Source organism: Piliocolobus tephrosceles, chromosome 12, assembly GCF_002776525.5.
Source record: "Piliocolobus tephrosceles isolate RC106 chromosome 12, ASM277652v3, whole genome shotgun sequence".
NCBI classification, from domain to species: domain Eukaryota; kingdom Metazoa; phylum Chordata; class Mammalia; order Primates; family Cercopithecidae; genus Piliocolobus; species Piliocolobus tephrosceles.
Genome location: NC_045445.1, coordinates 117,418,757 through 117,433,331, shown reverse-complemented (window position 1 = coordinate 117,433,331; position 14,575 = coordinate 117,418,757). Strand labels below are relative to the sequence as shown.

Here is a 14,575-nt window from a genome sequence, read left to right as displayed (position 1 = left end):
AAAGTGCTGGGATTACAGGCTTGAGCCACCGCACCCGGCCCCAGTTTTTTGTATTTTTTTAGTAGAGACGGGGTTTCACCGTGTTAGCCAAGATGGTCTCGATCTCCTGACCTCGTGATCCGCCCGTCTGGGCCTCCCAAAGTGCTGGGATTACAGGCTTGAGCCACCGCGCCCGGCCTGTGTGAGAATTTTTTGAGGAGGAGGGATGTGGGAATTCTTTGCAGGTCATGGTAATCTGAGGTTACATGACCAAGAGAATTTGAGTCAGCCTGAGTCTGGAAACATTCTTGGAATCTGGGTTCCAGGCAGCTGAATCAAGAGTCAAGAGAAATAACGTAGAAAACTAGGTTATTTTTCTCTTTCTTTCCTCCTCTGCCAGCAACACTATTGCTAGTAAATCAAATGTTATCTATATTTTAGGTGCCTAGCACAGTACAATCAGCCCTCTGTATCTGCAGTTTCCATATCTGTGGATTAAAAATATTCAGGAAAAATACCCATAAAAAATAACAATACAACAGAAAAATACAAATTTTAAAATACAGTATAACAACTATTTACACAGCATTTACATTGTGTTAGGTATTATAAATAATCTGGAAATGATTTAAAATATACAGGAGAAGGATGTATGTAGGTTACATGCAAATATGACACAATTTTATCCACAGTACTTGAACATCCTTGGATTTTAGTATGTGTTGGGGCAGTAGGGGACCCTGGAACCAATCAATGCCCTCTGCCCCAGATACCAAGGGATGACTGTATGTAGCATATGGTAGGTACCCAATACAGTAGCCTGCTTTTCCTCCTCTCTACTGCCCTCCCCACTAGCATTATCAGCCAAGTCCTTAAGTGATGAATTTCAGTTAGGGAGGACTTGTTTAAGTACCTCTGCAGCTACTACAGATTGGAAGAGGGAAATAACAAATTATAAGATCTTTGATCTCATATTTATCTCCCTGAGGGAAAAGAACACAAATATGCAGTTAATCATGTATAAATCAGAACTTATGTGCCATGAGAAACTTTGAAGCAAAGCTGTTGGGTTTCAATGGGAGGAAATAAAAATTACAAAAGATTTTCTTAGTAATGAGATGCTTTGAAAAATGAGCAGTATTGGAGGGTACAGGGAACATTGAACAAAGATACGTATGGAGAAATAGAAGACTTTGTTTAGAGAATATAGAGAACATTAGAGTAGGCAAGTGACAAAAAATATAAAGCTAGGATCATGTTGTGAAACCCGATATTTCAGGCTAAGGAGCTTTTCTTGATAGGCAGTAGGAAACTTTTGAAGGCTTATGAGCTGGTGTTCAGAGATGACTGGAGTTGTCAGTAGCAGTCTTGGGTGAAAGTGAGGAAAGACTAGAGGCCAAGACGCCATGGAGGAAGCCACTATAGTGTCCTGGTAATGAGCACATGGGCTCAGAAGGATGGAGACAGAGGGAGGCCGTGAGTGAATGTGCATGGCACTGTAGAGGAGAAAGGGAGGGGAAGTAGGTATGTCATCTAGGTACCTGGACCCCGTGGTTAGGCTTAGCCAAAGTGGAAAGGGTCTGAGTAGAAGAATTTCTGTTCAGAGCATGTTTGTGGTGCTGGCACACTGTATGTTGCACACATTTGGAAATGTGGAATAAGTTCTGTATAGAAATAGAAATTTTTGTCTAGGCACAGTGGCTCATACCTGTAATTCCAGCACTTTGGGAGGCCGAGGCAGGTGGATCACTTGAGGTGGGGAGTTTGAGACCAGACTGGCCATCATGGCAAAACCCCGTCTCTACTAAAAATACAAAAATTAGCTGGGTGTGGTGGCAAGTGCTTGTAATCCCAGCTACTTTCAGAAGGCTGAGGCATGAGAATTGCTTGAATCTGGGAGGCGGAGGCTGCAGTGAGCTGAGATTGCATCACTGCATTCCAACCTGGGTGACAGAGTGAGACTGCCTCAAAAAAAAAAAAAGATGGAAAATTTGGAATTTCCCTAGATGGAGGGGATTTTGAAGCAGTAGAAGTAGAAGAAATTACCAAGAAAAAATACACAAGTAGAGGAGACTTTTACATAAGTAGAAGTAGCAGGCACCAGGATAGAGAAGTCAGAAAAACAATGCAGTTATTCATTTTTTGTTTTATATATGAGATATATATATATGAGATAGGGTCTCGCTCTGTCACCTAGGCTGGAGTGCAGTAGTGAGATCTCAGCGTACTGCAGGCTTGACCTCCTGGGCTCAAGTAATCCTCTCCCCCTCAGCCTCCTGAGTAGCTAGTACTACAGGTGCATGCCACCACACTTAGCTAATTTTTAAATTTTGTGTAGAGATGAGGTCTTATCATATTGCCTAGGTTGTGTCAACTTCCTGGGCTCAAGCAATCCTCCTGCCTCAGCCTTCCAAACTACTGGGATTATAGGCATGAGCCACCGCACCTAGCCTGAAGTTATTCATTAGTGTGGAAATCCAGGGTGGAGATATTTATGAGGGAGGCATGGTCAGTAGCACAAAACATTATTAAGAGGTCATAGAGGCCGAGTACCAAGAATGGACCATTATACATAGAAATTAGGTCTTCATTTGGTGACTTTTTTTTTTTTTTTTTTGAGATGGAGTCTCGCTCTGTCACCAGGCTGGAGTGCAGTGGCGTGATCTCGGCTCACTGCAACTTCGGTCTCCCAGGTTCAAGCAATTCTCCTGCCTCAGCCTCCCAAGTAACTAGGACTGTAGGTGCGCGCCACCACACCCAGCTAATTTTTGTATTTTTAATAGAGACGGGGTTTCACCATGTTGGCCAGGATGGTCTTGATCTCTTGACCTCGTGATCTGCCCACCTCGGCCTCCCAAAGTGCTGGGATTACAGGTGTGAACCACCACGCCTGGCCATTTGGTGACTTTTAAGAGTGAAGTTTTACTAGAATGCTCAAGATAGAAGCCTGATTGCAAATGGTCAAAAGAGATGTAAGCAGGTAGGAAATCAAAGATATGTGCTTTGCAAAAATACAACCATCCAGGAATGGTGAGAGAAGGACATAGTTTGTGAGGTTAACAGGATTATGTAACATTTTGGGAATTTTGTTTGATTTTCTTTGTAAGTTATGGTAAGACCAGAGAATGTTTCTTTGGAGTCTGAGCAGAGAACAGATGAAAGTTGTAAAATAAATGGGGTATAAGTGATGGGCAAGACCAAATAAGAGGTTAGAGAGACTGGGATTGAAAATTTAGTTAATTTCTCCCAACCTCAGCGGAGAGAAAATGACAGTCTGCTCAGAATTCAATGAAAAGCCCATCTCTGTTTCAGAGTGGGGGAAGAAATTATGGATGATTCTAATTTTTCTTTCAGCTTAGCTGTATTTTCCGATTTTTCTAGAATGTTAAAAAAATTGATTATTTGAACATTAAATTTTATTTTTCTGAAAGATCACCTAAGATAGCTGTCTCATTTATTCAGGAGTGCTGATTGAGTGTGACAAAGTTTTTACCTCCCTCATAGCTTCCTCCAGGGTCAACCCCCCTGCCCCTGTGTGCCATCTTTGTCACACCTCTTTGGGCTGCTCAGTCCTGATCTGATAGTCATGAAGGAGAGCAAGCAACCTTTACCTTTGCAGAAGTTGGAAAAGTTAGACATCTTTCTGGGATGTTTGAACAAAGTACAGTGTTCTGTGAGTACAATGTACGGTGAGGAAGACAAGGTAGATCACGTAAATGCTGAAAGCTCCATATGTGCTTGATGACTGGGAAGAAAGAACAATAAAATTTAAGAGGAAAATACTTGCATGTGTACTGCTTTAAAAGCTGTGGCCTAAATATAGCAAGGAAGTCTCTTCATATTTGCTAATACTCATTAATTGCTTATTAAGTATACTCACTTAAGAATTCACTTTTATTAAGTGCCTTGAGCCTTCTCATCAATTTTGCACTAAGACACATATGCAACTGTTCAATATAGTGTTTATATGGATGCTAAATTGGTACAGAGTTCTCCTTTAAAAAGCATGAAATAGATAATTAACTTCTATTTTTATGAATATTTATCACAGTAGATTAACTTGAAATATATAGCTTTTTCAGTGTGTGGCAATAAAACGGTATAGTGATTTTGTGTTTTAGTTTGTAAATGTGTTACCTGTACCTAGTGTTATTTGACAAGTGTCTTTACAAAATTAGATATTAGTCCCATGCTCCTTGAATTTGTCACCTGTTCATGAAGCAGGCCAAGAATATATTTGGATGAGAGGATATAGACTATCCTAGGCTAATCCTTATTCAAAACAATGGTACCTGGAAAAATGTCAGAAAACAATTTCTCTTGGTTTGTTTTGTGTTTGTTGCACAATCAAAATGCAGCTGATGGGATCTTTTGAATTAGTGCTGACTGGTAGTAGCTTCTTCTGGGATCCTTCTGCCAGCTCCTGGACTGAGTGCTGTCCCATCTTTCAATTGCTGGAATGTCACCAGCACAGTTAGAACCCTGGTGGTGCAGGGCACAGCAGCAAGGCCCACGGGGAGGGAATGCCCAGCTTGGGCAGAGCCAAGCAAGGGTGAGCAACCTTGTTACCCCAGCTCAGCTTAACTGTTCCTCTGTGACCCTTATTGGTATCACTTTGGGCCACTTATCTGCCTGGCACAAGTCAAAACTACCTATTAATGTCCAAGGGCCAGACTTGCTGCAGAGTCAAAAGTTTATATTGATAAGGCTGCCACAAAATAAATTCAGTTCTTCTGTAACAGCCATGTTACATTCTGGCTCTGATTATCAAAGGTAGACCTTAAATTGCCTTCCCTTCCATGCCACTCTTGTCCTAGCTTTCCAACTACACCCTCCCACACTCTGTATCCAGCCTCCCCACGCTGCCTGAAGATAGTGGTGTTTCTCGGTTTATGACTGTATTAATGATAGAGCTAAGCTGGCTGTCAGTTATGATGCTTCACTCCACATGGATTAGTAGTAACATAACTATGACAGAACTTAGAATTTATTGTAATTCAGTGGTATTTTATAAACACAGCCCTGGCCTAGGACTGACTAAACACTAAATACTATATCTGCATTTTTCTATTAAGATTGCACTGGCCAGGCACAGTGGCTTACATCTGTAATCCCAGCACTTTGGGAGGCCGAGGGGGGGTGGATCGCGAGATCAGGAGATCAAGACCATCGTGACTAACACGGTGAAACCCCGTCTCTACTAAAAATAGAAAAAATTAGCCGGGCGTGGTGACACATGCCTGTAGTCCCAGCTGCTTGGGAGGCTGAGGCAGGAGAATTGCTTGAACTCAGGAGGTGGAGGTTGCAATGAGCCAAGATTGTGCAACTGCACTCCAGCCTGGGCAACAGAGTGAGACTCCATCTCAAAAAAAAAAAAAAAAAAAGATTGCTCTAAGTACATTTTCTTCTAGGCTGATTTCTAAAACATTCCATGAAGATATATGATTTTAGTTAACTTTAGGAACTTTTATAAAACTATAATATAATGACTTTTTTGGACTAAATTATATGTCAGTTTTGATCATTTGTATTATTAATGTTTCATTATTTGCTTTCAATAAAATTGTCTTACTATTCATTCTCCCTTCAACTCTAGGTATGGAACAGGATGTTTCTTACTATGTAATACAGGCCATAAGGTTGGTTCTTTAAATTAAAAAATTGATAAAAGTCTTTAAGTTCATATAAATAATGCTTGAACATAATTTGCTATTAAATTACTTTTAGTCTTTAGCTTTTACTTAATCTTTATCAGGGTTTAATTTAGAGCTCAATACAAAATTTGAATGGTTCTAATAAGAACCATTTTAGGCTTTTTGAATTTTATATGTGTGTTTTTAATTGTATTGGTGGGAAATCTAGACTGAGACCTCGTCAAATTCTTAATGCAAATCTAATTTGAAACAAGGAATAAACTTTTTATACAGCTTAAATGTGTTCTTAATTCTGATCATTTTGACTATATTTATTTTTAAAAATTGGTTTATTGATTGCATTATTTTGTACCTATGTTATTATAACTTTAAAAAAATACTCTCATGTTATCTTTTCATTTTCCACTACTGAAATCTTTTTTTTTTTTCGTTCCTACAGTGTGTATTTTCTGATCATGGCCTTCTCACCACAGTGGCTTACAAACTTGGCAGAGACAAACCAGTATATTATGCTTTGGAAGTAAGTTCTTTTTAATCAATATGGATAATATGACAAACACTCAAAGCTAATAAAAATTACAGTGTTTTCTAACACTTTTCTGGTAAATCTTAATACAGAGGACTCAAAAAGTTCTGCTTTCTTGGCATTTGATTGAGTTGAAGGAACCTGAGACTGACCTGGGTGTCAGGACTCACAGGAGACCTTGATTAGATTGGTTCCTCAGTTCTTACGCCAATTAATCGTGTCACCTTAGGCATATTACTTGACAGCTCTACAATGTAAGGTTTGTTTGTTTTTTTTCAATCTCTAAAGTTTAATTGGATTAACGTGCTAACATTTCTTTCATCTTGAAAATTCTTTGTTTTTATAAATAAAATGCTCCAGGGTTCCAAAGAGAACCCTGGGCACAAAAAAGCAGAATAACTCTCTTCACTTGTCTCCTCATAAAAATAAATTTTGTGTAATATTTTGATATAGAAAAGAAAGTGAGGAGATTTATGCCACTTATCACTGGAAACATTTATTTCGAACATGTTTGTATGTTGTAGTAGGAATATGCCAGCCTAAGCCTGTAGGATATGGTAAGTTTGTGTTAGAAACATTTATTTATAAAGTCAAATAAATAGTATTATTTTTGTAAAATTAGATACATTTCTTATAAGTGTTTCTATATAATTAATTTTGAAATGGCTACCTTATAATGCACAAGTATACACTTGATCTGCAAACTTATTGAGGCTCATTTTTTGGAGTGTCTGATAATAATTTGTCACAAGGTAAAGACTTCTAGTTAGAGTTAAAACATTTTATTAGTCATTATGCCTAGCACATGAAGAATATTAGTTTATTTCTATTTTTCTCCCTTCCCCAACCCATAAACACTATAATATCTCCCCCCAGCTCCTTTTCTATGGATGGAAGCATTTGTGAAAACTTAGTCTGTATATTAAAGGTATCTTAACACTTCTCAGAACTTAAAATCCTACAAGCCCCCTCCCTCTCTACTTTCCATCTGTGGAGAGTGCATAGCACAACACTAGGCACATAGAATATGCACTTGATAAGTGTTACCTATAATATAATAAGAAGAATATGATTCTGCCTTTTTTCTTCTTGCATAGGAAACAATTAGTGCTTTAGAATTACAGGTGCCTTAGACCGGGGACAGGCCTCAGGGACAGGGGTCACCGGGTCTTAACTCCCCTCCCAATATGAAAAGCCTTCTCCTGTCTCCTTTACCAGTAGCCATCCAACTTCTATCTGAAGACAGCACCCAAAGTTGCTTCTTAATAACACCTCTAGCATTGGACCTGCATTGGTTGTGAAAAGCGTTCCAACATTGGAGGCTGCGGTCAGTTTCTCTGGGTCTTCCTCCTCCAGGGTAAACTGACCCAATGCCTTGATCTCACATGGTTTATGGATGCTTTATAGTTCTGAACTCCCTTCATCGGGTGCATTGCAATTCATGTCATCCAGAATGGAATATAATATTCTACATCTAATCTGACCTGTACTCAATCAATAGGGTGATTTGTACCTCTCCTACCATAAGCACTACTTTTGCTTTTCTAGCCTGAGAGTTCATTAATTTAGACTAGTAACCCCTTCATATTATTGGCCCTGGGAGCATATGCTAAAAACCCTAGCTTGTTTTCAAATGAATCATTGTCAAACCAAGTCTGCTCCGTTCTGTATTTGTGTAGTTTTTTTGTTAAATCTAAATTCAGGTCTTTGTTTCTTCCTGTTTAATTTCATAATAGTGATTTTAGCCTATTCCTATACAGTCTGAATTCGTTTTCACTCTTTACTGTTACTCTTTCAGTTTTGTCTCATCTAGAGATTTAACAGGCATATGCTTTATGATTTTGTTTCAATTTATGTAATGCTTTTAGATGCTTAGAATTGTAAAAGCTGAGAGAGACACTAGATCATATGACAATATACTTAGTTACACCCTCCTATCCCCTTGTTTTCCACATGAGGAAACTGAGATTAGAAAAGTGAAATTGGAGTCCCTTGGCCAAGTAACTTTTGACAACAGTAAGTAGCAGATCCAGGATGCACATCCAGATGCTTGGACATCAAAACCTTGATGCCTAGGCCACCCTGCTGTACATTTCCTTCCTTGTAAGTCTGGAAGTTCTGGGCTCCAGTCTACCAAGCCCAGTGTTGTTGTCCCTGCATCCAGCTTATGTCCCTTCCTTCATCTGCTAACCTAGCAGTCTCAGCAACAACAACACACATACGCATACTAATATGTTAACGGTGTAGTTAGAATTTTTTCTTTATGTTTTCTTACTTTTTTTTTTTTTTTACAATTAACAAACATTTAAAAAAATTAAATTAAACCAAACCAAAAAACAAGAGTGGGGAATAATGCTAGATTGGTAAGACTTTTTATCAGTAAACTCATGCTAATTTCACTTGGTCATACTAATTCCTTTTTTTGTAAATGCTTACAAAGTATATATTTAATAATATTGTCTTTCATTTGATCGATTATTGTTAGTCTTAGAAGTTGGAGATAGGAACATTTTAGTCTTTATGCTCTTTAAAACCTGAAACTATAGCTACCCATCTTCAGTCTTTTAGTCTTTTTTCATTCTTCCTCTGCTGATTTGGGAGGAATAAGAAGCATTTCTATGTTTTTATTTTGGTGATTTTTTTTCTTTTGTGTATACCCTTAGATTTTTAAGACATTGTTTAACCATATATTTTTCTAAGCGTGTATGTCATTATTTGATATTTTTAATCTCCCAACCATGATGAGGACCTCTAATATTTTATTCTACCTCCTTCATCACCAATTGTGTTATTTTGTTTAAAGCTTTCATTTCCCCCATTTTGTTCAACATGCAATAATTACTATTGTTTTCTTTGCAGTCCACAATGAATCATATTTATTGACTTATTTTTCTTAGTTTTCTGTGTCCAGTATCATTTCTTTCGTCTCATACCTTTTTTATTCCCACCTACTTTTTTTTTTCTTCTTCTTCTTTTTTTTTGCTGAGGGGCATCCTTCTATATTTCTTTTAGTAATAGTGTGGGATAGTAAGCCTATTCTTTTTAGGTTTGTCTTTATTTTGCCCTCACTCTAAGGATTAGTATAAAAGCCTATATTAATTGTTTTTCCCACATCCCTTCTGGCCATTTTCGATGCTGATGAGACCTCTGCTGTTAATATGTGGTTCATTTGTAGATAATCTGGTTTATTGTCTGGGAGTTTCTAACATTATCTCTTTATCATTGATGTTCTATGGTTTTACTATGATATGCCTGGGTTTGGATTTATTTTTATTTATCCTGTTAGGTACTTGGATCCAAGTCTATCTTCAGATCTGGAAAGTTCTCAGCAATTATCTCTTCAAATATTGCTCCTCTACCATTACCTCCATCCTCTTCTGGAATTGCTATTGGATGAATATTGGAACCTTTCAACCCATCATCCATGTCTCTTAACTGCCCTTTTATATTTTTTTAATCTCTTTGTTTCTCTGTGCTGCGTCCCTGGTGAGTTTCTCAGTATCTACCTTCCATTTCCAAATTCTCTCTTTCAAACAAACAAGACAAAACATAAAAGCCTTTTTTGTATTGTGAAATATAAGACACATACAGAAAAATGAATTAAATATCAATGTACAACTTGAAAAATTACTATAAAGTCTCATGTAACTTGTTCCTAGAACGCTGCCAATCCCAAGAACCTCTATTTGCCCCCGATCACAACTTCCTCCCTCTCCCTGAGATAAACATCAGCCTGACTTTTATCATAATCACTTCCTTACTTTTCTTTGTAGTTCTAACACTTAAATGTGCAGCCCTGAACACCAGAGTTTAGTTTTGCATGTGTGTAATATTTGATATATTAAAAATATAAAAGAGAGAGAGAGCATGTGCATGCATGTCTGAGTCACTTAGTGTGTATTTTTTTGTATTTTTTGATCTGGCTTCTTTCAGTCAACATTATGTTTGTGAGATTCATCCACAGTATTATACATAGCTGTTTTTTTCATTCCTTCTTATTGCTATATGAAATTATTGAAGTTCAGTATTTATTCAGCTGTTGATGATATTCGAGTGGTTTTCAGTATTTGGCTATTATGAAAAATGCTGCTATGAACATTTTTGTATATGCCTCCTGACGTAAATGTATTCACCTTTCTGTAGGAGTAGAATTTCTAGGCCATAGATTATGTATGTCTTCACTTTGAGTAGATAATGCAAACCATTTTTCACAGTAGATGTGGCAAGTTGCACTCCTACCAGCAATGTGGGGGAGTGCTAATTTACTCATCATCTCTATCTAATCTAGAGTTTACTCCATCTATTACATTTTTCATCTTATTTAATATTTTCATTTCTATAGTTTTTATTTGGTTATTTTTCACATCCACCTGATTTTGTTTCAGTTCTCTGTTTTTATTTTGATTCTTGATTTCATGTTTGTTTTTAAAATGGAAGTCATTTCCTAATTTATCTCCGAATACTTAAAGCATACGTATTTTAAAATCTGTGTTAGGCTGAAATGAACTCTAGTCCAGCTATTAAGTTTGTTGGATTTCTTTCTTTCTTTCTTTTTTTTCTTTTTTTTTGAGATGGAGTCTCGCTCTGTTGCCCAGGCTGGAATGCAGTGGCCCCATCTCGGCTCACTGCAAGCTCCGCCTCCTGGGTTCATGCCATTCTCCTCCCTCAGCTGGGACTTATGCTAATTTTTTTGTATTTTTAGTAGGGATGGGGTTTCGCGTGTTAGCCAGGATGGTCTTGACCTCATGACCTCGTGATCCGCCTGCCTCGGCCTCCCAAAGTGCTGGGATTACAGGCGTGAGCCACTGCGCCCGGCCTTGTTGGATTTCTTAATACAAGAGTTCTTCATATAATTTAGAATTGTCACTTCCAGCCTTGTCTTCCATTAAGCCATATAGCCTCAGTCAGCAAATACACACTTGCTTATTTTTTTAGCATTCCTACACAAGTAAGAGAGCTCCACCTAGCCCCTGGCTTCAAGCATTGAGCCTGATTCTTTCTATTCCCTGTCTTACACAAAACATTTTGGACCCCTTTCTTCTGGAGGAACCAGTTCCCAGCCACCACTCCTACTCCCTGACACATATAGAAAAATAAATCAGAAGCCATCATGCTCGTGGCTTCAGTCCTGTTTGGTTATGTGTTTCCGTGTCTGTCCACGTAGATGTTATTCTGTATTTGAGTCAGCATGTTGTTTCAGTTTTCTCTTTTATATAGTGTCTGTTATCCTCTGTGGTTAGAACAAAGGGGATTTTTGAAGTACAAACTCATTATTTCTGCTCATGTAAGCATCTGCATCTTCTTTTTCATCAAAAGAGAACTCTTTTTCTCTCTCTGAAGCCCCTGGCAGGTGATACTAAGGCCTGACATTTTAACACCTCTAAATTCTCATTTTCATTATTTGTAAAAAGAAATTGGGGTTCATGATCCTTAAGTTGTTCTGTGACATTAAGCTCATATTAAACTGGTTAAATTTGTCCCACCCTTTCTAGTTGGAAAATATTTCTCAGTAGTGGAAGAGACTGGAGCAAAATAGAGCCATTGAGTGGTTCTGTCTTCCCTCTGGCATCCTTGTTCCTCTTCTTTTTCCAAATACTGTTTCACAAAACAAAAATCCTTTTGGGAACTTTTAATATGATTATGAACTTGAGCTTACTTATAACTTGAGACTTCCATGTTCCGTGTTTTGTCACTAGAATATAGATTTCCCGAGGCGAGGATACTTGTCTATCTTGTTTACCACTCTGTCCCAGCAGGCTGGCAGATAATACGTACCCATTAAATATTGTTTAAATACTGAATCCTATGTTAGGCCATTTTTTTCTTTTTAAATATGAACTTCAAAGAGGGTTCCCTATATTACCTTATTGGTTTCTTTAAATGTCTCTTCCCCTATTTTTTCTTTGGTATGGTTTAACGATTATAGCGTTAAGATTTCCTTTTTAGAGTTTTTCATCCTTCTTGAGCTAAATCCCGATTTTAGGTATAAACCTATGTAGTAGATTATCTATTGCTGTGTAACAAGATTACCACAAACTTAAGTGGCTTAAAACAACACATGTGTTGTTTCTCAGTTCCCATGGGTTCAGAATCCAGGCACAGCTTAGCTTGGTACCCTGCTCAGAATCTCACAGGGCTGCAGTCAAGGTGTTGACTGAGGCTCTTCTGTCATCTGAGGTTTAATCTGCTTCCAGGTTCATTCAGGTTATTGGCAAAATTCAGTTCCTTGTGGTTGTCTGCTTCCTTAAAGTCAGGAAGGGAGGGAATATCTCCAGCAAGACAGGCACAGTAAATCATGTAATGGAAGCACGTACACATCACCACACATATCCCATCACTTTTGACATGTACTGTTGGGTAGGAGAAAGTCACAGATATCACCACACTCAAGAGGCGGTGATTATGCAAGGGTATGAACATCAGGAGGCAGGGATCATGGGAGCCACCTTAATTAAAAGTCTATCTGCCGCAAGCATATAAACATTGTTTATGAACTTTTATAATGTTCTTTCTTGAAAAGTATACTTTCTGAGCAATAAATGCTTTTAATTGTAGTTCCCCAACTTGTTACTGAAGTATTAATGAAATCTGTTACATTTCAAAAGTAATGTTGCTCCAGTTCAACTCTTCCCTTTCTCTATGCAATTAAAAATGCTATAGAGTTAGACACTGCATTTGTAATCTAATATATACAAATTAACTACATTATAAATTATATATGTACAGATACATGGCACTGTAGTATACACAAAACTGTGTTTGCTATGCCTGATGGATGACTGTAAGCAATTTAGGGTAATCTTTACTTTACGTGATTTTTCTTCATACTCACCAATTTTCACCCTAATTGCCTTGTAAGCTACAATTCTACTGCATCCTGAAATATCCTGCTTTATTTTTATACTGTTTGTGGCAGTGGCATTCATGTCAAGGAGCTTTTGAAGAAAAATGTGTTTGCCTGCTATGACATGACATCAGATCTACTTGATTATTTTTAATTCAATCTTCGTATAGCCTATTTCTTAGCCTTTCACTTTCCAGGCTACATGTCTAGTTTTAAAATAATTTATTCCTCTTGCCCTGTTATAATTTAATTCATTATTCTTTACACCCTCTTACTTTCATTGCATCTCCCTTAGTATACAACTGTTAGGCTTGCATGCATCTTTTCCAGGGAGTCATAACCTAGAACAAGGGCTGATTCAAATTTCTAGATGATATACTAAAGTATTGGATCTTTATACTTAGGATGTAACTTATGGCAACTTAATTGATAACAAGTAGATAGTCACCTTCTATTTATCACTTTAGGTTTTGGCTGCTGTACTCTTTTCCTGTCCAGCTTTGAAGCATTATACCATCTTCCATTTTGTTTCCTGCCTCTGAATTCAGAAGACCACATGTCTTTTGTGAATTTAGAGGTGTCTCTCATTTTTATTTCTTTAAAAGCTAAGCCATACCATGTATTATATCTTGACAGCACAATTATTTACTTTTTTCAGATAAGTGTTTTTATCTACCTTTTATTGTGTTATATTGAATCTAGTTTTTCAATCACAACAAAACACTTCTGTATATTCCTGATGACAGAATTTAAAACAATTATCTCCTGGAGCCTTAACAGTGACTATGTATTTTTTTCTTTTGTTTTAATCTAAATGATACTCTGATTCTCAACTAGTTACCTCTAATCAAAACCTTGATTTTCCTTTTGCTAAAATCATATTGCTTCCTCTTAAAAATATGGTGTAAGCATGTCATATCCTATCTTTTTCAATGGAAATGAGGTATATCAGCATGTGGTTTCCTAGAGTATAAAGTCCCACTAGCTGTGCCACAAAATCACTTTACTAGACTCCTAGCACAGTGGCTTCTAAAAATTCATAGTTTAACTCTACTTGCCTAAAACAATTATGTATGCATTTCTTGTTAGATGCCATTTAAGGACAGTGTCTTTGAGAGTATAAGGAGGAGGGACACCTGTTTTTGTTTTTGTTTTTCAATTAGGTCTAGAATTATACTGCCCATGGCAGCCATGGCCACATGCAGCTGTTGAGCACTGGAAATGTGGCTAGTCTGAATTGAGATGTGCTGTTAAGTGTAAAGTGTATACCAGACTTCAAAGATAGTACAAAAAAATAAAATATCTCAAATTTTAATATTGATTTTGTGTTGAAATTTTTTTAATACATTGGGTTAAATAAAATATTAATTTTACCTTTTACCTTTTTAATGTGGCAAAAATGTAAATTACATATGTGACTCACTTTATATTTCTATTGGACAGCACTGGTCTGAAAACTCTTACGTATTTACTAATATTTGGCAGCTGCTATCTCTGAACTGTCTGTTTCCAGGGGAAATTTGAGAGTAAAGTTCTTAAATCTCTTTTTTTTTTTTTTTTTTTTTGAGACGG

General features: G+C 37.3%; 1 protein-coding gene across 6 annotated transcripts in view; it reads left to right on the top strand.

Moving 5' to 3' along the window:
• GK (glycerol kinase) overlaps positions 1-14,575 on the top strand; it is a 53,165-nt gene that overhangs the window by 23,476 nt on the left and 15,114 nt on the right. For all 6 annotated transcript variants that reach the window (XM_026451975.1, XM_026451977.1, XM_026451974.1 and 3 more), the window contains 2 exons: positions 5,576-5,618; positions 6,073-6,153. In XM_026451975.1, coding sequence (XP_026307760.1) covers positions 5,576-5,618; positions 6,073-6,153 — 124 coding nt within the window. The remainder of the gene's footprint in view (positions 1-5,575; positions 5,619-6,072; positions 6,154-14,575) is intronic.